We start from the raw sequence: 23,888 nt of genomic DNA on the forward strand, positions 1-23,888 counted from the left end.
GAAAAGAGTCACGTGGTACACTATGGTACGAGAGTGGTATGTCGGTTGTTTTTTTTTGACAGTCAACTGTAGATTTATTTCTCAGTCTTTTTTTTTTTGGAATTTACTCAATCATCAAAATATTATTTTACTGCTAATTTTTGTTATTTAATGCTGGACGTTTTTTTAATCAAAACATGACAAAATAAAAATAAAATTAAGTGGCGGTGGACGAAAAAGGACAAGAACAGCACATGATTTACTCTTTAGTTTATGTAACATTGTAAGTACAAAACATGCAAATATTGCAATTAATTCATTAATGCTCAATTTATAACTATATATTATAAATGAGTAAAATAAGAGTTGTTAAGGTTTGCTCTAAATAAGTTGTACGAATTGACAGAGCCATCAATTCATGAAACAATGCCTAATTTAAACTCATAAAATATAAGTAAAAAGATTTTGTAAAAAATTAAACAAGTAGACACATAGTCCTACGTGATATAATACATGTAGAATTCTACGCAGGACACACATTGTCATGTCATATATGACGCATATATATGTTTGTTTAATTGTATACAAGTTAAAGTGTCTACTTATGCATACTCAAAATTGAATGACGTAAATATCAATTAAGATCAAGTTAAAAAATACGTTTATGTGTTACGCCTGTTATAAAAGATAAAAAGAATAAAGAAGGGAACATACCACATTGTTCAGAGTGAAAAGCAATTCATTTAAAAAGGTGAAATGTTTCATACAATCATGATGATTAACTATGATGAAACCTCCAAACAAGCAGGCAAGAACACATTACCTCACCTCACACTTTGTTACAATTAATAATTGCTACACCTCAAAAAAATAAAATATAGTTTTACAATTTCATCTAACTAATTAAAAACATTATGAACAATCTTTGTCATATTACAATCCAAGGTTAAATCTCATTTATAAGTCATGTGTTTGATGTAATTTGTAGGGTAATTGACAACTAATTCTTAATTATTGTGTTTTAGAAATTTAGTCAAGTCATAAGTTAGTTTTTGTTCCTTTTACTTCAAGTTTAAGGAGGTCTCTGTACCTTTTTTTTTTTACTTCTTACCAAGTTATAATAATTACACTAACAATATATATTTCATGATCCTCTCTATTGGTTATAATTATAATAACATTATGCATGGTAATCCCATAATTATTGTCCTAATCATTACAACTATAGTAATGCTAAAAGACTAGTATTAATTAATGCCTTAGCCAAAGAACTAGTCAACCTACGATTTATTCTCTTTTTACTATTAGAAATGTTCACATACTTCATATAAAAATAATTTTATTTTTTTAATGAAGTGGATAAACTGTCACAATCTTAAATTTGAGAATTTTATAATGTATAAGCAGAAATCACTTTTAATACTTATTTTAATTTTTCTTTCCTTTTGAATCTTATTTCAAACTTTCAAATCTAATTAAAAACTAAAGGAAAAAAAAGCATAATTGATTATGAGTTTGTTGAGTTGCCTTTATCTAAATGATGGATATTTTTATTGAGTATTTATGTATAATTAAAGCTAACTTGATAGCTCAAACACACATTTTATTTTTCTGAAAAAGACAACTTAACTGAACATCTAATAAGATCAGGTCTTAATATAAAGTGCAATTTTATCTTTTATTTAAACTCTCAAACATATATTTCTTATTTGAATTATTGTCAATTAATTTATTGTCTATTATGGTAGGTAAAGGGTGAAATTGGAAGTCTTACTTCTCTAACTTGATATTTTTTTTTTCTTCATAAAATCAATCTTTAAAATATATATTCCACGTGTTCCTTTTTTTTATTCTTCAATTATTTATATTTAATGTATTTCTATCTTTCCTCAAATATAAATATTTATTACACTAAAATGAATTTCCAACAACCATTTCTGTGTTTTGACATTTTTCGAAACAATATTTTTAATATTAAAAAACAGAAACGAAAAAGGGAAGTGAAAATAATAAAAGACAATTAATGGTCCCTTGATCACCGGAGCTGTTTTTTTGGTTAGTGGCTAGAATGTTTGGATAAGTCAATAACAACAACAATATTTAAATTCAAAATGAAAAAAAACAAAGATTCTAGCAATAAGCAATATACCATGAAGCTCCCAAGGTGTCTGGCTAATAAAGTCGGTTGAGAATTACGAGATCTCATGTTTAAATTTTAGTAAAGATTAAAATACTTGATAATTTCTTCATTTGTTTTAGTCTTAGTGGAAAGAGTTATATAATATGTATTGCTTTTAAGAGGTAGTAAATATTCTGTGAAACTTATCTGTATTAATTTGATTTGAACATCATGATTACGAAGAAAAAAAATGATATACCATAAAGTACCCAACGACCTAGTGGTTAAGGAAATCGATTGAGAATTGTGAACTGTTCAAATTTAAGCAAGGACTAAAACACTTGATGATTTCTTCTATTTGATTTAGCCTTGATGTAGAGTTATTCGATTCATGTTTTGAATGGGAGGTAACAAATATTTCGTGAAATTTATCTGTGCATAAATTGGCGCGAACTGTATGATTATCACGAATGAAATAATAATAATTAATATACCACAAAGTACCCAAGATTGTGTCGTAGTAGCTAATGAACTAGGTTGAAAATTACAAAAATATCATCTTCAACTTTCAGCAGGAATCGAAAAACTTGATGATTTCTTCATTTGATTTAGTCTTGGCGCAGAGTTATCTAATTCCTATTTTTGATTAGAGACAACAGAAATCTATAAAAATTATATGCGCGCAATTTGGCGCGAATACCATAATTATCACGAAGATAAAAACAATAATTAATATTCCACGAAGTATCAAGATTGTAACGTAGTAGCTAATGAACTAGGTTGAAAATTACTCGATATGAGGTTCAAATTTCAATAGAGACTGAAAAACTTATGATTTCTTTCATCTGGTTTAGCTTTAATGGAGAGAAGTATCTGATACATGTTTCTGATGAGAAGTAACATATATAAAAATTTATCTATACGTAAATTAGCTCGAACATCATGATTATTTAGAAAAATATAATAATTTATATATCAGAAAATAATGTTAAATCACATGTATTCATGTTATAAAAGATTTTTTTTTTAAAATCCAAATTCTTTGAATCTTTCCTTTATGCTTTCAAGGAAACAAATAATAAAAAGAAAAAAAGTGGTACCACATATGTTTGTAAAAATTTAAGTATTTTTCATGTTCTCTTTCTTCTCTCTTCAAATCCCTCTGAATTTTCACAATTTCCATTTCCATTTCCCTTCCCCTTTCCCTTTTTAGCTTTTTCACTTTTTTTCAACAAAAATTGATTCCTAACTTTCTCTGTGGATTTTGCACTCACTCTCCCTTCCTTTCTTCCCCCTCTCTGTCATCCACAATCGAAGTTTTCTTCTCTCTGTTGACGACGGACGGTGACTTTTGTCGGCGCTCTAATCTTATGCTTTTTTGTTTTCCGGCGAGTTTTCCGATTCGTGGCGCAGAATGGCTAAGCGTGGCTACAAATTGCGTATCCTTTTTTGAATTTTACTGTGTTGTTATGATTTTTGTTTGATCTGAGAGTGTTGTGTAAAATTTTATAGTTAGCTGCTGAAAATTGAAGTAGAATTTTAGTAACTTGGAAAGAAAAAAAATTTGAATTTGCTTAGGAATTAGAGAATTTGGTTGGAGTGAGCTGAATAGTTGGATTTTTGTGGTATGATTTATTTTTTGTGTTTCCTAAGTTTTTAGATTTAGCTAAGAGTTGGTGTTGTAGGTGAGTTTTTTGAGGTTTAATGTGTGATTTTGTTTTTAAGTTCAAGTATGTGGAGAAGTGATGAGGGTTGCTCGGATGGTAAACACCCTCCCCCTCCACCTCCACCTCCAACTCTAAGGTTGTGGGTTCGAGTCGCGGGGGAGCAAAAAGGTGGGAGTTTTCTGGAAGGGGATAAAAAAAAGTTATGTGGAGAAGTATTAGTTTTCAGCAATAAGTTCTTGTTTATTCTTGACTAATGTGAAATATAGAGGAATTTGTGGCGCATTCGGGGAATGTAAACTGTTTAAGATTTGGGAAGAAGACGCGTAGACAGTTTCTCACTGGTGGAGATGATCAAAATGTGAATCTTTGGTCCATTGGTAAACCAACATCCACCGCGGTGAGTTCAAATATCTATCATTTCCAGTTCACTTGCCTGAGTAATGTTGTTTCGCTTAATTGGGATAATTGATTTTGTTTCACAATGAGATCTTTCTTTTTCTGTGAATGTTTAATTCAAATGCAAAATGCATTAAATGAGTGATCTATTATGATTATGCCTTCTATGCGGGAAGAGCTGCTGCTGCTGATTTTGTTGTTGGGGCTTTCTCTAGATAATTAGAGCGGGTGAGGATTGAGGAATGAGGTGTGATGTGCATTTTAGATGGGGCAGAGAATTTCTAAAATTGTTAATGCTGCCACTTAGATATAAGTGAGGTTATATTACCATTGTTTCTTTATTGGTGCCTTATAAGAATCTTTACCACTTGAAATACCAGTCTGCTGTAGTTCTTTTGGATGATTTGAAACAGGTAATACGTAGATCATATATCTCCAAATATTATGATTTATTCATCTAACTAATGTGTTTAGTTGCAACCTTTGGTATGACAAAGAATACAAATATATGGAAACTGTAAACCTTTCGAGTGTCGAGTGATGGGTCATTCATCTAACTATGAATGCATGAAATTATTTGTTGATTCACTGTGTTGCGAAGAGCTGACTGCTACATGTTTTTATTTATCTTGAATCACTTTAGTCATATGGGACTGAATAGTCTGGTTTTGTGCTATTCAGAGCCTAAGTGGTCATACGAGTCCAATAGAATCTGTAGCTTTTGACTCAGCAGAGGTTCTAGTGCTTGCTGGAGCTTCATCAGGTGTAATAAAGCTATGGGATCTGGAAGAAACAAAAAGTAAGTCGATTTATCTTTTTAGCTCTATATGTTCTATAAAATCTATACTAGCTTTACTCTTAAAGAATTGCAGTGAAAGTGCTCGCAATACATTCTAAAAAAAGAATGTGCTCACAATTTTTATTTTATGACATTGATGTTTTATCCTCTTAAGCATTTGTCCTATTTATTAAATGTTGGTCTTACCTGTGAACTTCTAGCAACGAGAAAACATCGCCTGAAGTTGCCTCAGCCTGTTGGCCTGATTATTTTGGTGTAAATGAGCTAAGTGTTGTCTTAACTGTAGTAAATGTCTTTTTACGTAAAAACGGCTGGTTGATTTGATTCCTCGTGCAAATAGAAAGTTAACTGCTTCACTATAGTATGATGTACAGTTAATTGCAATTAACACTTACTGCATGGTCATGTATATATTAACCCAACTCGGTATGTAACTGAAAGAGCATCTCTGGATCTTCATTTACACAAGAAACTTGCTTTATGATTTCAAGATTGACTCCAAGGGCGGATCTATGTAAAGGCGAACTCCCTCACCGGGAAAATACACTGTATATCTAAGGTCAAATTTGAATTTTATGAGTATCTATGTTATAATGAACCCCCTTGATACAGTTAAGAAGCTTAGCGTAGTAGTTAAGGGGGTTCAACCATTCCCTGGGTCTCTGGTTCTATTCTTGCCCACTGCATTTCTTTTTCCCCTTGTTTTTGCTTTGACTTTCCCCGCAGATTGGGCTCAGCTTGCAGCTGTTTGGGCTTCAAACTCCAACCCAATTGGAAAGCCTCATTATTTTTGGGCTCCATTGGCAGCTTTATTCTTCCTACTTTTTTGTTATTTTTCTCTTCTATTATATTTATCCTTCTCAATTTGTCTTTGTTCCAATTTGTTAGGCACACTATTTTGGCCTGTTATTCTTCTTATCTCTGTTGCTCATTTTGTTTCTACGTAAAAAAACCCTCTTTTAATGAACTAATTCGAAGAAACTCTTTTAAAAAACGATGAATTATTATTGAACTTGCAATTGAGATAGAAAACTATTTTTAAAAGTAAATTAAAATTAAGAAATTTAAAAGTTGTGATGATCCTTTTAACAATATCTATTTAATTGAACTTACTTTCTTTGATTTTTTGGTATTTCTTTCCTATTTTTTTCAATTGTATTTTCGAGAGAGGAAAACCGAACTAAATTAAATTTAAATGAACTAAAAATGACACTGTTTATTTGACTTCTGAATATGTATTATAATATTAGTAACTCATTCCTTACACCTTTTTAAAGAATCTTGACGATATTCAAAGTAATTTATGATTGAATGGACACTAGTTCGGAATAAGATTTAAAAAAATAAAGTAGAACACTGCAAAGTAAAAGAAAAAAAGTAACAGAAATTTCAATAAGGCTCAATGGAGTAAGGCAAAAGTAGGACAAACACTAAATGGGGCATGAAAAGATAAGTTAATTTAGTGGGTTAAGGTTAGTCTTTTCCTTCCCCACTTTGCTCTGTTTTTCATTTTGTAATTTGTGTGTGTTTTGCTTCTTCATACTTCGAACCCCCTTTAGTGAAAAATCCTGCCTCCGCCATCGATTGACACTAGTCATATTTAACTGCACATCCTTCAAGTGTTCGAATTATCTGCGTATTAAACAAAATATGTAATCCTATTGTGCTTAGATGAGCAAGTCATATCCAGTTTGACTCCTAATCCGGTAATTGTTCTTGAAGTGTAGTGGTTCGCACTCTTACGGGACACAGATCATATTGCACTGCCTGTGAATTCCATCCTTTTGGTGAATTTTTTGCATCTGGATCCATGGATACTAATCTTAAGATATGGGATATAAGAAAAAAAGGATGCATCCACACATACAAAGGTCATACTCGAGGAATAAGTACCATAAGATTCTCTCCTGATGGCCGCTGGGTGGTTTCTGGCGGATTTGACAATGTTGTGAAGGTAATTTCTAAGTTGGCTAAAACAAATGTGGCATTATAGACTCTTTTTTTCTAGAGTATTAACCTCTATTGTTAGTCAGGTATGGGACCTAACAGCTGGAAAGCTCTTGCACGACTTTAAGTTCCATGAGGGGCACATTCGATCCATAGATTTCCATCCATTTGAGTTTCTTTTGGCAACAGGTACTCCTTTTATTCTGTACCCAATCATAGAAATGGTGCTCTGAACAATTTATGTCTGGTTTTCTTCTTTCCCTTATCCTTTTCTTTTGATCTAAATGATTCTCCTTACCTTTGTCCTTAATCTTTCTTTTGTCTTATTTTAAATTTCAGTCGCGACTCTACATCTTCTAAAACAAGGATCAATTATCATTAACTTAGTGGTTAGCATACCACTATAGCTTGTTTGGCCAAGCTACCAAAGGCCAAATATGTCGTCTTCTTCTTTTCTTTTCCTTTTTTTTTTAAAAAACTCTTATTTTAGAAATTGAAGGTATTTGGCAAAGCTTTTGGTGAAGAAATAAGTGTTTTTGAGTAGTACCGGAAATTGCTTTTCAGCTTTCAAGCAGAAGTGGAAAAAAATAGCTTCTTCCAAAAGTAATTGCTTTTGATTCTTTTAGGACAAGATTACCCATCTAAATAATATTTACCAAATTGATTAGTTGTGGCTTCCCTTTATCGTAATTTACCACTCAAAAATACTTTTGCAATTTTACCAAACTTATAACAAAAGCACTTCTCAAATAATTTAGTCAAACACAAACTGCGATTCTTCCTAAGCACTTTCTCGAAAAGGATTTCTGATACTTTTGATAAGAAGTACTTCTCGAAAGAAGCTGATTTCGGCAGCTTGGCCAAACATGCTACATGCTTTTTTTATAGTCTTGCCAAAAGGTTTTGTGTTCTTGCCTTCCCTTGTCATAAATAGTGTGTCTTGCTTAACTTTTCAATTAGAAAAGAGAATCTGGTCATTTAGAAAAGATAAATCACAGGAAAAGGTGCATGTTTTTTAGCAAAAGGATTAGTCTTACTGATTCATTGGTCAGATTATGAGAAGTTCAAACATTTCAAGAGGTGGTGGTGTACTTGAGAGTGGAAAATGTTTTAAAGAATTTTCTTGCTCTCCATCTATTATGGTCCATCTGTGATGGAATTTTAAAGCCAGATCCATCTTAAGATGGCATATTATAGCAGCATCAAATAATTGATTCTTCTAAACTCAATAGAGTTTTGTACCTTGTCTCTATCCAAGTAATGATATTTTTTTCTGCTGTCCATGTGATCTTGTTTCAACACTTGAGTTGTTCTCAGGTTCTGCTGACCGTACCGTAAACTTTTGGGATTTGGAAACATTTGAATTGATTGGATCGACCAGACGTGAGGTATCTATGCCATCTTCTTTCAATTTTTTACTCTTTTAAAAAAATGTACACCATGTGCAAGCAAAGAGCTTGTGAGGCATTCTTAGTTTGGCTGTTAGTTGTTAGGATTATATCCAGATATTTGTATACATTGGTGTAATAACTCTGACTGCTCATACTTAAAGTTCCCCCTTGAAGTTGCCGCCTTTTCTGTTATGTGCTTATACCGAAAGTGCTTGTAACTAAATAAGATATTCTTTTAATTTGCTGTTTAAAAATGTCTTAGAAGTTACAATTTAGTAAGTTGGCTATACTACATGAAATGATTAAAGCGAAGCATTTATTTTGTCAACATAACTATGAGGTTCTTTCTTTGATAAGCAATATAAGATCGAAATGGTTATCTCATGTGAGTTTCTTTTCCTATCTTTCAGAGGATGATAGGAAGAGATTCCGTAGGAGACATATGACTTGGGATCTGTTAAGAATATTTGGTGCCGTCTTTCTGCCCCTTATGTTTCAGTTTACTCTTGGATGCATTAGAAGGATATGTGAGATAAAACCATTAGGCTAGCTCCTCAAGATATTTTCTGCCGTCTTTGTGCCCCTTGTGTCTCAGTTTACTCTTGGATGCATTAGAAGGATATGTGAGATAAAACCATTAGACTTGCTCCTCAAGATATTTTCTGCCGTCTTTGTGCCCCTTACGTCTCAGTTTACTCTTGGATGCATTAGAAGGATAGGTGGGCTAGAAGCATAGAACCATTAGACTTGCTTTTCACTCCAAACGCTTTACTGGTCCAATGAATGTGGTGTTCTTTTCAGGGATAGAACTAAGAATAACTGGCAATGTGAATAAATTTATCTTGCTTGTATAATTTTCTTTTCTGGGCAATATTGATACTGGTGCATATTTTTCTGTGATTTGAAAACAGGATATGATACTTCCAGTATATTTGTTTTGATTAGTTAAAATTTAATCTACTCGGATACAATTATGTTTGGAAAGTTTTGACGTGTTCTTCTAGGCTTCAGGAGTACGATCAATCACCTTTCACCCGGAGGGAAGGACTCTGTTTTGTGGACTGGATGATAGCTTGAAGGTTAAGCTCTTGGCATACTGCATTTTTGTAATTTTATTGTTGAAATAAGTAATTCTCATGTTTGTTGACCACCTTTGACCTGAAGGTTTATTCATGGGAGCCTGTAAAGTGTCATGACTCTGTTGAAATGGGATGGTCGACTTTAAGCGATCTCTGCATACATGATGGGAAACTTGTAGGTGGTGCTTATTACCAAAACTATGTTGGAGTATGGGTTGCAGATGTTTCGGTACTTAGCTTGATCACTGAAGCTCAAGTCAAACTTGTGCATGGTTTTAGTTTTTATCTTTACATTTGACCCATTTGTTTCAAAATCATTTTTTTGATTTGTTTTATTTGTGGTCTTTTCTGCCAGCTTATTGATCCCCATGGAGCTGGTTTAACTCCAGATAGACAAAGTAACTTGGAGCAGAAACAGGACCACGTGGAGAGTCGTTTAGAAAGAATAGGAAGCAACAGAAGTTCTAATTCAAATCTTCGCTGCTCATCACCTGATATTGATTCCAAGGAAATAAAGAATATATATGTGGACAGTAAGTTGTTTTTGCATCCTACTCTAAAAATCAGACCATGGAAACAAAAAAAAAATTAGCAACTTGGCATTAGGAAACTCTAATATTGACATCTTGTTCAATTATAGCCATACACTTGGGGTGGAATATAATGGCCTGGTGTAATTCTTTACCTGATATGGTGATAACTGGTCATCTGGGTAAACCAACTTGTTCCGTATTTTTAGGTTTAGTAGTTCCGACATGCCGATGTTGGGTAATTAGAAGATTTCACCTTGCCACCGACATATCCTTCCATGAAAGGATTTGATGAATTTCATCATAGTTATTCAATACTAGGTCAGCAAAAAAAAAATCATAGTTAAGGAGGAGGAGTAGGAGCTAGCTTTAGGGGCAGAATCGAATGATTACAAGATAAACAATGAGACAAAGGAGAGCACTTAGACGAGTCAGCCAAAAAGAAAGACCACCAAGATAGGCATAGTAATTCGATCTCTTGATCACCCATTTTTGGAATACCATTTTTGGGGGTATTCATTACTAGTTGAAATGCAACTTTTTATTGAATAATCTTTCTACTTCATTTAGTATCACAATTTTCAGTTTACACATCCACATCTAATTGCAGTTCTAATTCCCATGCACTTAAAAATTTCTTTTTGCAGGTGAAAATCCTGTTACCATTAAGAAAGTTACTTCTCCTTCTCCAAAAGTGGTTCCTCCTTTAGATTCTAAGGAAAACAAGAAACAGTTGAGTCAGAAGCTTAATTCTGTAGCTTTAGGGGCGGAATCGAATGATTACGAGATAAACAATGAGACAAAGGAGAGCACTTAGACGAGTCAGCCAAAAAGAAAGACCACCAAGATAGGCATAGTAATTCGATCTCTTGATCACCCATTTTTGGAATACCATTTTTGGGGGTATTCATTACTAGTTGAAATGCAACTTTTTATTGAATAATCTTTCTACTTCATTTAGTATCACAATTTTCAGTTTACACATCCACATCTAATTGCAGTTCTAATTCCCATGCACTTAAAAATTTCTTTTTGCAGGTGAAAATCCTGTTACCATTAAGAAAGTTACTTCTCCTTCTCCAAAAGTGGTTCCTCCTTTAGATTCTAAGGAAAACAAGAAACAGTTGAGTCAGAAGCTTAATTCTGTCGTTGGTTTACCTGCAAAAACTAATGGATTGCCAGTAGGTAAATCATTTGTTGTCCCCAGTGTGGTACCTCGTGATATTCCAGAGGAGAAGAACTTGGATACTTGTAGAAGGGAATCTGTTTCTGCAACCAGAGTAAGTAGTGGTATATCACAAAAGCCATCTCACATAAAGTGCCCATCCAGCAACAACTATGATATGGAGAAGATTTCTGTGGCTCTTCAGTCAGAATTTGCAGACAACTTGCTGCGTACAGTAGATTGTAAGAAGGAATCAGATATTGATAGCAGGCTTATGACAGATAATAATTCCAGAGAACGTTCCGAGGCAAAAGATTCAGCTGTCAAGCATGGTGGAGAAAAGCTAGAGAAAACTTCATTGCAACTACCGCTGAATAGTCGGGAGAACCGTTAGTTCTAAAATACTCTTTATTTGAATTGACTTTTGAGCTCTCTATGGTTTGTTCCCGTGTTGTACAGTTTTCTGCATTCTTCCTCGGTTATTCTTTTCCAGGTTTACTGCTAATTTTGGGTTGGTGATCTCTATTTTAGTCACAGGTTTTCTTCATCTTGAGGGATCTGCTCATTAAAACTTGCCTTAAAATAAAAAATTAAACTGCAAGATATTTCTAGTTTGTATTTGACTAGTGTTCATAATTTTATGGCACAGTATCGTAAGAATGTTCAACTTTTTTTTTCTACCTGATCAGTGCTATGATGTGCAATGTTTTTGAAAAGTCAAAATTAGCTTGCGAAATCACGCTGGCCGAAATAATCATTTTCTTCTTTTGCTTGATACTGTGTAAGATGCTGGTATGCACTTCCTGGTTTGTTGACATTTTAGTTCTTCAGTTAGGTTTATAGTTTTGTACTTGGCCTTTTCTTTGCATATATAGATGCACAAGTTAGAAGCATGAAAACAAATATTAATTTAATTTTCATTATGTTTCAGGTAATGTGGCTTCAGAAGGCAGGAAAGAGTTGCATCCAGTTAGATTTGTAAATGGAGGTTAGCGTCTGATAAAACTATGCTGTAACAAAAGGAAAAAATATTTCAAACAATTCTTTTTTTTGTATGAGTAAAAAATCAAATACATTCTAATTAATGTTTTGTTGAAAATGGCAGTGGCGGTAGTGCGAGGAAGGACGCGCAGTTTGGTTGAGAGGTTTGAGAAAAGAGAAGGGTTGAACATGGATGATGTCCATAAGCTGGATGCAGTGTCTCATTCTAAAACTGAGGAAAGAGATGTATCCCCTTTGCCACCTTCTTGTTGTAAAGACGAGGAACAAGAAACCTTTTCCAAATTTTTTGATGAGGAACCAGAAACATCACCTTTGACAGCTTCTCGTTTTAAAACAGAGGAAGCAATGCGCCCCATGCCTTCAGCTCATTCGAAAGTTGAGGAAGCAAATTCATATTCTTTGCCAGCTTCTCAATATGAAGTTGAGGAATTAGAAGCATCCCATAAGCCAGCTTCTAAGTTAAAATCTGAGGAAATAAGAAAAGCCCATTTACCAGCTTCTCATTCTGAAGCTGAGAAATTAGAGGCATCCCCTATGCCAGCTTCTCAGTTTAAATCTGAGCAAGTTAGAGAATCCCATTTACCAGCTTCTTGTTCTAAAGCTGAGGAATTTGAAACATCCCCTATGCCAGCTTCTCAGTTTAAATCTGAGGAAGTTAGAGAATCCCATTTACCAGCTTCTTGTTCTAAAGCTGAGGAATTTGAAATATCCCCTATGCTAGCTTCACAGGTTAAATCTGAGGATGTAAGGAAGTCTCGTTTGCCAACTTCTCGTTCTAAAGCTGGGGAATTAGAAGCATCCTCTATACCAGCTTCACAGCTTAAACCTGAGAATGTAAGAAGATCCCGTTTATCAGCTTCTCGTTCTAAAGCTGAGGAACTGGAAGCATCCCCTGTGCTTGTTTCTAAGTTTAGAAGTGGAGCAAGAACATCCCGTTTGTCGGCTTTTCGTTCAAAAGCTGAGGAAGCTAAAACATCACGGTTATTAGCTTCTCGTTCTAAAGCTGAGGAGGCACAAACATTGCGCCTGTTGTCTTCTGGTTCTTATGCTGAGCAACCACAAATAGCCCCTTTGCCGGTATTGATCTTGTGCCACCTATAATTGATTGTTTCTTCTTTGGTTGAGTTTTGTTGATATGTTGAGATTGCTTGGTCATATCTGATATACCTTTACATTCTGTCTAAGCAATGCCGCGAATGCTGAAATGCATATCCTCCACTGTGCTATGTAAATTATGTGAGCCTAAAAAAATCTCTAATAGCTAGTGCACTTGTTAGGAATCAGTTGTTCCGTATCTAATTTATCTACTAGGAGTGTGGTTTAAGCTTTTAAAACAGGTGATGAGAGAATTTTGTGCTCTCTGGTTTTGTGAACAGAAGAAATTCTCCTAGAAATACATGTTCCAGGCTTTATTTTTTTCTTCCGTCTCGTAAGTTGACATAGGGAAATGGCGGTGGAGTTGGGGTTGCAACTGTTTTCACTTGTAACATTGATTTTATTGCAGCCTTCTCTTTCAATATTTCAATCTTATTTGGTAAATACTTTCTCAACTTTGGCATAACTCTCCGCATGTTATTGCCTACATGCAGAATACTGATCAGCAGACTATTGCACGGTGTGAGCCAGCGCAGAATGATGATATAATTATTGAAGATCTTATGCAATGCCATGATGTACTGCTAAGTACGTTTAGATCTCGTTTGACAAAGCTGCAGGTAACCTTTAGCTTATGATTTTATGTAGTTTGAGCTTATGTTTACACGTGTCACACAGATACTGGTTTCTGCATTCCTAATTTTATCTTAATAGGATTTAACTCTTTAGAAATGCCAGTCTAATGTTGACAGCGTGGCATGGAGTTCTTGTAGGAATTTGGAAGATCTGTTTGATTGATACTTATGATATACGAAAAACTGTGTGATCCTGTAATACTTGAAGCCTCTTACAAGTATAGTCTTTTAAACTTACAGGTAGTTCGTCACTACTGGGAACGGAATGACATCAGGGGTGCTTTTGAGGGTTTGAGGAAGTTGTCAGATCATTCTGTGAGAATTTATTGAAACTTCTGTCATAGTGGTCTCTTCCCAAATATTATATTTGATAAATTCTCTAATGTATTTCTTAAATTTATTTCCTCTTGCAGGTGCAAGCTGATGTTGTGAGTGTCCTCGTAGATAAAATGGAGATTATCACTTTGGATTTGTTTTCCTTCTTGTTGCCTGTACTGTTGGCCTTGCTTGATACTAAGATAGAAAGGTAAGTAGTGATACAACTCACTGCTTGTTGCCTTTTTCTGTTTCCAGTTTGACATCCTTCAAATATGATCTAATAATACTGCTTTAATGATTACTGCGGTATACATGGTGATTATTTATTCTTTGATTATATATCATTACCAATCAAAGCTAGGGTGACTCTGGTTTCGAATTTCTGGAAAAATAACTATATTGGTTTTCCTTCTCCATCCTGTCAAACTAGAAGTTTTTGCAAACATGGTAATATATAAATTCGAAAGGTTAGAACAGAAAAGAAGGAACAATACATATCTTGGCAAACCATGACATTTTATTTAATCTGTTTTTAACATGGTGGTGAATTTTACTTGGTTCAATTGAAGCATAAGAGATAAAAGGGACTACCTCAGATGGTTTATTAGCTTTAAACAATTTATGGTTTTGTCTGTGTGGATGTGGGGGTTGCATTGCACACATTTATTTCATTGAATTCTGCTGTTAATTTTTATTTTATTTTCTGATTGCACTGTTATATTTTATAGTTATATTTTTTAAATTTCTTCACATGTTGATTGCTTCTGTCTTTTTTTCTCTTCTACAGGCATGCAAATGTTTCCCTGGAGCTGTTGTTGAAACTTGTTGCAGTCTTTGGACCAGTAGTTCGCTCAGCCGTTTCAGCACGTCCATCTGTAGGGGTTGATCTTCATGCAGAAGCGAGGTAATGATGCTTATGTGGCTAAGCAGTTCACTTTTCGTTTATATGCTTGGATGCTGGTAAATACAAAACACTTACCTGTCTTTGATTTTGTACACTGTAAAACAGAATTAAGTGCTGCAGGCAGTGCTTTGCCTACCTCCAAGATATACAGAAAACACTTCCTGCACTTATAAGGTAACTAAGAATCTACTTTTTACTTTTCATAATTATGATTGTTGTCATGATTTTATTTTATGGGTGGTCCAACTCATCCTCTCTTTATCTGGGATAGAGTTACTAGATTCCCAATAGAGCTTCAAAGTCAGAAAAATGGCAAGTATAGTGCCTCATTATGTTTGAGCCATCGATTAAGGTGTTGTAAGCATGCTTCACAGTCAGTGATGCACAACAAACTTCAAACCTATTAAGAAAATGAGAATCTTTTGGTTTTAACTTTCATTGGACAATTGTTATGATCAAAGAATGGTGGATATGCTATCATTGTGATCTATCATAAGTTTTGTAAATTGCAATACGTTTGCTTCTATCATGGTAGCTTAGTAACTGGTGAATCAAATTGTTCTGATGCTTCATGATTAATGCTATCTGAATATGTTTGGTTTGTGGGTAGGACGTTCAAGGCTTGATATCTAATCAATAGGTCCATATTGAACTTTCAAATTTTTTAAAGTAGATGGATGCAACTTGTTGTTGAGTAGGACTTCCCTTTGATATCTTTACCTTCTTTTGTTACATATCTAATGCAATCTAAAAAGTCAAAACTCCTTATGTCTTGATTTTGCTTGCTATCTCAATTTCGCTTACGTTCTGTTGTAGGAGAGGGGGTCTGCCGGCAAAAGGTGCAGTACAATTAAATCTCCTACTTCAAGAATCATAGTCCAGTTTATCATATATGCTTTTCCTAATGGCTAAGCGAGACAATGGAATGGGAAGTTAGCTAATATACCATGTTCTCAAACTTATGTCTCTTTATGGACACCCACAATTTTGCTCCTTGGGTTTCCATCCTTGCTACCATTTTCACCAACCATGTAACAGCGGAAAACTAGCAAGATGGAAATGCAGTGTCTGTCCTCCGCCACTGCAACTGGTTTGAGAGGCAAAGGTAAAAATTCTCGACATAATATCACCTTTTGTTGGAGAGTAGCATGGCTATCTTCATTCAGATACGCGTCTTGAACATATTCAAAGTTCCTGGCTGTATGTATCCATCCATATGTAAGTTGTGTACATGTATCTGCAATAGTAAAAAATTGGATGAGATGTGTACATCATTTGATCAATGAAACAGATATTCATACATACCCCCTTCTCTTGCTATCAAAACTCAAAATATTGAATTTTCAAGTCACTATAGGCCTACAATGATAAGCTTAATATTTAATCGTGACTTGGATGAATGTCATTATACAATAAGACTCCTTTTATGGAGTACATAGATCGTTTTCGAATGCATACGACACAAGATAAGTTGCTTATTGATATTCAAAATGGCAAAAAGACCTGCATTTTTATAGTAAGAAAAATGAAACGTACAATCATTTTTTCCAAAATAATAAGAATGTACTATATAAGGCTATAACTAAAGTAGAAATGATGTTCACAAACTCTAATTACAAATGACGTCATAGATTAAGAGGTTAACTACAATTCTAAGCTAGTCTTCTATAGTCTATACATTTAGGGTGTGTTTATACGTAGATAAATGTTTTTCATGAAAAATATTTTTTCTTTCATTTTCTTGCGCTTGATACGTAAGCAATACCGCATGCGAACATATCTTTTCTACTTCTACTGGAAAACATTTTCTTCATTTCTAAAGAACTTATTTTTCTGAAGATATTTTGAAGAAAAATAATTCCTTTCTATCTAACACACCCTAACGTAGAAATGACGTTTACTTTATATGTTTCCTTCATCTGTTTTGTTCAATTCATTGGTTAAACAAATGCTTGTCTTAGGAGATTAAATCACGCAATTCCCTTCCTTTTTCATCTTTTTTTCTGGAATTACTTGAAGTTAGAAGGTAGAAAGGAATAAAAATTGATCAGTTTAAGCTATTAAAGTAAGTATTTAATTAAAATTAGAGAAAGGCACAATCATATGTCTGAATCAGTTACAAAGTAAAAAATAGAAGGCACTTCATGTGAAAGGTATTTTAATCTTTTATATTGACCCTAAAACGACCTAGTCCAAGTATATCACTCTCACAGCTTCTACTACGTTGGTTATTTTTTATTCTTCATGGAAGTTTGTTGTCCCCTATCATTGTTTACGTAGGAGTATTATCAAATTCAATTAACCTAACTTTCTTGATAAATACTCTCTTTGTCCATTTTTACTTATCCACTATACTATTTTAAGATATCCAATAATACTTGTTAAATTTATAAATCAATGAATAATTTATCATTTTATGTTTATTTTATCTTTGCTATTGAATACTATTCATTTTTCATGTATAGATGACTTACATTTAATAAGTGATTTGGTAAAATTATTCCTATCATTTATTGCTTGTTATTCCCTGTGTCAAGTCAATAGTAGACAACTATAGTGAGGAAGTAAGTACTCCCCGTGTCCAACAATACTTGTCCACTATTGACTTTGCACACTTCTTAAGAAATTACTAAATAAAAGAGTAATTTTACTATATCACTCTTTGAATATAATATCTTTTTTGCCAAAATGATATTTTATCTATATTATTTTACCTTTTTAAATATTTTTAACCTTTTTAAATTTAATACCTTTTAACTATAAAATGAAAAAAAGATCAGTTTTTTTTTTTTAAAATTGTAGTTTTTTTAATTTTCCGGCCATTTAACACTTCCCTATAATAAATATAATATCTTGAAAAATGTAATAGGGAAATGACTATAATTAATCATAAGAGTAAATTAGAAACTAAGTGTAAAATTATTCATTAATTTCATAAAGTGGACAAATATTGTTATACATCCCGAAATAGTATAGTGAACAACTATTATTGGACAGAGGGTGTATGATATTGTAATCAGTACAAAATATATGGTCTTTCTTAATTTCAAGGTAAATATATTGACAATCTTTTAAATTTGCTTATAAATTTCATTTAGATACTCGAGCTCCAATATGTTTCAAATGAGTACATGATTTAAGTATTCCTCTAAAACTTTCGGCTCAAATATAATTTAAGCAAAACTTTTGTGCATGTTCTCAAGTGCTCATTATATAGATAAGTTAATCACTTAAAATATATCGCTTCTCTTATTTATACGCATTACTCTTAATTAATCAGAAAATCTCAAGCCTATTCCATTCGAGGCTGATGTGTATAACAAAAGTAGGCGATATATTCTATGTGGTTAAATTATTAACATAATTAGTCATTAAAAATACATACAAAAGTTTTTTCCAAAATCTAAATAAAAATATATATAATAAAAATATTTTATCATATATTAAAATATTTAACTTGAACAAGTCATAATTCAAGTCATCGACCATTAATTTATTATAGTCAATCTTATTAATTCATCGTCATTCCAAGTCAGTCAACGTATAAAACGACAACGGTCCATTCTGCATGTCAATTTCTTAAAATTAAGGGTCATTTTATATAATTAAAAATAACATTTTTAACCCCCAAAAATTAAGAAAAATGACTTTTCACTGTTGGTTCATCCGCAGAGAGGGTGAGAGATATTTTCAGGTAAACCAAAATTCTCGATAATCAAAACACGAAATCTCCAATTCCCAAAATTACAGAAAAACAGTTATCATTGTTTTCTCCATTTTTTTCTCTTCCAGTCACCATTCTTCATCAGTCATTTCTCCCCTAAATTCCCATCTCTTCAACTTTCTCACAAATCCGTCAACCCCTTTTCTCTCCTTTTTTTTTCTTTTTCTTCCCTAACAAAAAAATTAACAACCCAGAAAAAATCAACAAAAAAAAATAATCAGAATTTTCTGTTTAGAAAACCATTTTTCCGGTGATGTTTCGGGGTAGTTGCTAACGTGCGCCGTTACGGGACTTTTTTTAAAATTATCTGAGCCGTCCACGTGGAGGTTCTGGATTGTTCGAGACCGTTTAGGATGGAGACGGAAACAATGGGGAAGATGAATTGGGGTACGTGGGAAGAGCTAATACTTGGTAGCGCTGTTCGCCGGCATGGGACCAGAGATTGGAACGTCGTCGCATCGGAGCTCCGTGCCCGGACTTTATATCCTCACTGTTTTACCCCTGAGGTATATACTTATTTACAATTACGTGCCACTGTTTTATTTTTTTTATGATAGAGACAACACTACTTTTTGTTTTATTTTTTGGTCTGTTCGCAATCTCCGTATTTTTCTTCCGTTATAAAAGAATTATTATTGTTCTTTGTCGGATAGTTATTTATTTACTACTCTATTTGTTTATTCATTTATGCTTCTGCTTCGATTTCCTTATCAGACTGATTTTGTGGGGGCCATCTCATAGGATAAATAACTAAATAATCGAATTAAAATTAAACAAATAAATTGAAATAACTTTATTTTAAAGCTGTGATTTTTTTTGAGATCGACGAAAAAAGAAATGAATATTGTATTAATTGGACGGATGGAGTATTAAACAAAGACCCTTTCTTTTTGTTTTTGGATAAATAGTGAATTATTTGGTTGTGTCACTGTCTGTCCCTGGTACTAAAATTGAATAGATAGAATTACAAATAGTAGTATTGTTGAGTGTTGAGGTGGAGGGGTGGCCAGTTAATTATGTGGCAGGAGGAGTTTGGTTGGTAGACTGTCAAAGTGGACCAGAATCTGAAGCTTTTGGTGTGTTTGGGCCAGCCAAAACTTTTGTCCTTATTGATGAATGAACATGTGGCTGCCATGTAGAGTGGTGAACCAATGAAAAATGGGATCTTTTTTGTAGTGGTTTAACGCATTTTATATTTCTTGGTTCCTATATGTTTTTGCCTTTGACTACGTGGTGGATGAATATTTGATAAGACAACTCTTGATGATAAAGTATATCTGTACTATGTTTTCTGAATAAAGTTGTTAGCTTTATAGCTGTGTTGATCGGACCCTCTACGAATGTTGTTGTACTCGAGTCTAACATGAGCGCTATTTTTAAAGATTCCTAGCAACATAGCTTTATAGAAACCTTATATTGATATATAAGGTTTTGACTAGTATTGGTTGTTACGCTTTTTTTTCTCCCCCAGTCTGCGAAATTATTGCCTTTCTTTTCTCTTTACTCTTGATCAGTTGATATTAGAGTAGAATTGTTCTGCAAGAGATGTGATTGATTGAGACATGAAAGGCTCTTTGACCGTCTTGACAAAATTCTTTGTGGAGTAGTGGAGTTGTAAAATCAAAATTTTAATACGAGAAAAGCTCGTCACAAATCTCTGATCGTAGCTTGTAACGCTTTATCACTTTCTAATGATAGAGATGGACAAATAATGACTGCAAGATTTCTCTGATGCGAAGGAGTAGATTGTAGCATTTACTTACTTAGAGTATGACATCATAAGATCATCGGTTCTCAGTCTTAATTTCAAAAAAAAGATCATCGGTTCTCAGTCATAATTTTTTCACATGTTGTTGGTTTTGGATGCAACTAGTTGTAAAATGAGATATGTTGTGTCTTGGCACTTTTGAGTAGTTTGAATAGCAAGAGTTTAGGATGATAAATATCTTGCTAACTATGTAAATGCACTAACCAGAGATAAGGAAACCATGAGGTATACTAATTTAATTCAGGATTGTAATGCTCTGCTGACTTATGACTAGCCAATGCATTTTCTGTAACAGATTAACTTCAATGCTTTTTCTTGACTTCGTGTTTTCTATGCTTAAGTTTGCCTACCTTTAACCATACTCTACGATATGCTAATTTGAGTCATCGACAAATAACTTCAATTGCAGGCCTGCAAAGCCAGGTATGAGGAATTACGTAAGCGCTACTCTGGATGCACGTGAGTCAAGTTCTTCGATATCATGACCTTATTTGTTTATTAATGAGTAGTTAGTTACCATGAAAGTTATGGCTTCTGACATATGACACATGTATGATTTTTATTTCCATCTAGTGTATGGAGTACAAAGTTCACTGAGCTATTTTATCTTGCCTTCAGCTTTGGAATGAATTCATGGTTTCCATTAGTTACTGTGAATTGAGTATAATAGGATGTCATCCTTGCCCTAACCAGTGTCTTACTTATATAACCTTCTTTTGGCCAGTGCTTTGTTTGAAGAGTTGCGGAAGCGACGAGTGGAAGAATTGAAGCGGGAATTGGTGAGATCTGAGAGCTCCATTGGGTTAGTAAATATGTTTCTTCCTGTTTTAAGTTGATAAGCAAACACTAGCTAATAAATCATGTCATTAATGAATCTGATGTTTTGTCACTTTTTCATGTATCTGAATGGTATAAAAATCCTGTCTCATTACATTACTACTGCCTCAAGTCTCTGGTTACCTGTTTCCTTAGAGTAACTCTGTGATTCCCATATTTTATCTCGATGCTCATTGTCAGGTCTCTTGAGTCAAAGATTGAAAGGCTACAGGCTGAGAGAGAGCGATCTGATCAGATAGACCACGGTTTGAGTCACGCTGAATCTCCTGCTCCTCTGACAAAATCAGAAGATATTGAGTCTTCTGTGAAAGAAGAAGCAAAGGATGGGTTGTCTGCTGGCAGCTTCACACTTGATATTAGAACAGACGGGACCCCTGAGTCTCAGGTTCCCACCATACCCTCAGCTACAGAGACAGTCGTGAAGCTAGAACTTTCAGAGTCTTGGGGACGGGACAAAGCTCCAAGTACAAGCAAGGTTCCAGAGTCTGCCAATGGAAATGGTGGGGCTGTGAGGAAGAGAAGAGGTAAGAGGAGAAGAAAAGACACGGTTTGGGATGCCAAAGAAGGGAGCATTGAGGACAGTGACAATGTATGTTCAACGAGTCTCGCCTCCACTTCTCACTGTAAAGAAGTACTAACCAGTTGTGATCAGAGTATTAGGCGTTCTGCTGCAAGTGATCATATAGTAGGTATATCTAGGTTTAGGAACGATGACTTGATGAAGATTTTCAATTCTATTACACAGCATGAAGCTGCTATGGTCTTCAGGCATCGTCTTGATAGTCAGAAGAGAGCAAGATACAAGAAAATGATAAGGCGTCATATGGATATCGAAACAGCAAGATCAAGACTAGCCAACTGGTCCATCAAAACACCAGGTGAACTCTTCAGAGATTTCCTTTTACTAGCCAACAATGCCATGGTATTTTACTCGAAGAGAACGAGAGAATACAAAGCAGCAATGGCCCTAAGAGACATTGTCACTAGAGCCTATCGGGAACATTACAAAGGCTCTTACCACAAAGCTACATCATCACACCTTCCATTGCCAATAATTGGTAATCCACCTGGGAAGCCACGAAGTGTTCGCCCTCGTCCTTCTAAAGACAAACTTCAAGCCAAGTATGGCAACAACATCACTGCTGGAACACTAGGAAGACAGAATCATAGACCTGGAGATGCTGCTGATTCTAAGGTACCATTGCAAACTCCCTTATCAGCTAAGAAGGGCTTCAAGAGGCCCGAAAAAATCAAGTGTGGATCGACTACCGAGACTGTCAATCCACAAACTAAAGTACAAGCTAAGGAATCATCACAACATAATATTAAGGTTAAAAAGGAGCATCGAGTTAAGGCTGTAACCAAAGAGAGGAAGAGGGCTCGGCAAAAGTAATTTGCTGATTCCATGATCCTTGGTGTTCACTTACTTTTTGGTATAGAAATTTTCCGTGTATCATAATTCAATTTTGTGTTGCCATTTTGCTCTAGGCTTCATCTTGATACAGGAGAAATGCAGGTGTAATATAATACTAACCAAGTTGTGGATAATTAACTCCAAAATTATAGAATTGTTCCTGAACTATCTCTTCATCAGGCCCAACTATATTATATAGATAAAAAGGTCTTGTAAAATAAGAAGCCCAATGGTTGGACCCAATAATTGTGTTGTTATGGTTGTGTCTTATGTGACAGGCTCGACTCAAAAGACATTGAGACGAGGATCGATCCCGTGTGGATAACCACCCTCCAAGTCAACTAAGTCATTCCGAAGGACATTCTTTTGCAGTTTTGTCCATATTATATGTTGCTCTTTAATTTATGCCCCCGTTACAAATAATTTTTTCACGGGCATACGTTTATATTTTCGTATCATAATGATCAACAAATTATGTCTGAATGCAACTTCAATTTCTAAAAGAACTTATGTCCTATTATGCATAAGTTCACTTGCTAAATGAGAAAAATAAAAAACCAGATCACTATCACCACATGATATTATTTCTTCCTCTAATTTAACCATATATTGTAGTTAGCCTAATCAATAAACATGTCAAGATCAACTTACACATAATTGATTAACTAATTGGTGATCAATAAAATGGATAAATAAAGAATTAAGCCAATAGGCAATGGACAAAACTCCTTATGCATAATGATTAACTGATTGATGACAGAGAATAAGGAATAAGTTACTAATATTTTAAAAAAGGTTCCATTGGTTAAATAGTTCCACTTCCACATGTCAAGATCAACTTATAGTTTAGATCTTAAAATTATTTTTTAATGCAACATTGTGACTCAAAAAGGGTTTGCACATATTTGGTAAAAACACTTACCTTCCCCAAATGCTTACATTTTTTCTTAAAACACTTACCTACCCCAAGTGCTTACATTAAATTAATAGACATGTAACATGTGTTTGCATGTAATTCTCTTTATCATTTATATAGTTTTGACTTATCAAATCACTTGACTATACCAAGCTCATGTTGTTTGATATAAATAATAAAAAAATATTTATATTCAATCGGTG

General features: G+C 34.0%; 2 protein-coding genes across 2 annotated transcripts; both read left to right on the forward strand.

Annotated features, from left to right (window-relative positions):
- The first annotated feature begins 3,218 nt into the window (after positions 1-3,218).
- LOC102581300 (katanin p80 WD40 repeat-containing subunit B1 homolog) lies at positions 3,219-16,328 on the forward strand. Its single transcript, XM_015308674.1, has 18 exons — positions 3,219-3,537; positions 4,032-4,162; positions 4,843-4,960; positions 6,688-6,914; positions 6,994-7,096; positions 8,225-8,295; positions 9,303-9,377; positions 9,463-9,606; positions 9,733-9,910; positions 10,946-11,461; positions 12,004-12,060; positions 12,178-13,151; positions 13,664-13,789; positions 14,045-14,119; positions 14,218-14,330; positions 14,910-15,026; positions 15,132-15,200; positions 15,843-16,328. Exons 1-18 carry the CDS (start codon positions 3,513-3,515, stop codon positions 15,901-15,903), a joined length of 3,180 nt encoding a protein of 1,059 aa, XP_015164160.1. The 5' UTR covers positions 3,219-3,512; the 3' UTR covers positions 15,904-16,328.
- A 2,341-nt stretch (positions 16,329-18,669) lies between these two features.
- Positions 18,670-23,003, forward strand: LOC102580063 (uncharacterized). The gene is made up of 4 exons (XM_006347029.2): positions 18,670-19,256; positions 20,928-20,977; positions 21,243-21,320; positions 21,536-23,003. The coding sequence occupies exons 1-4, from the start codon at positions 19,104-19,106 to the stop codon at positions 22,746-22,748; spliced, it is 1,494 nt and encodes a 497-aa protein (XP_006347091.1). The 5' UTR covers positions 18,670-19,103; the 3' UTR covers positions 22,749-23,003.
- Positions 23,004-23,888: the final 885 nt, after the last annotated feature.

This window comes from Solanum tuberosum, unplaced genomic scaffold (assembly GCF_000226075.1).
Source record: "Solanum tuberosum cultivar DM 1-3 516 R44 unplaced genomic scaffold, SolTub_3.0 scf00083, whole genome shotgun sequence".
NCBI lineage: Eukaryota > Viridiplantae > Streptophyta > Magnoliopsida > Solanales > Solanaceae > Solanum > Solanum tuberosum.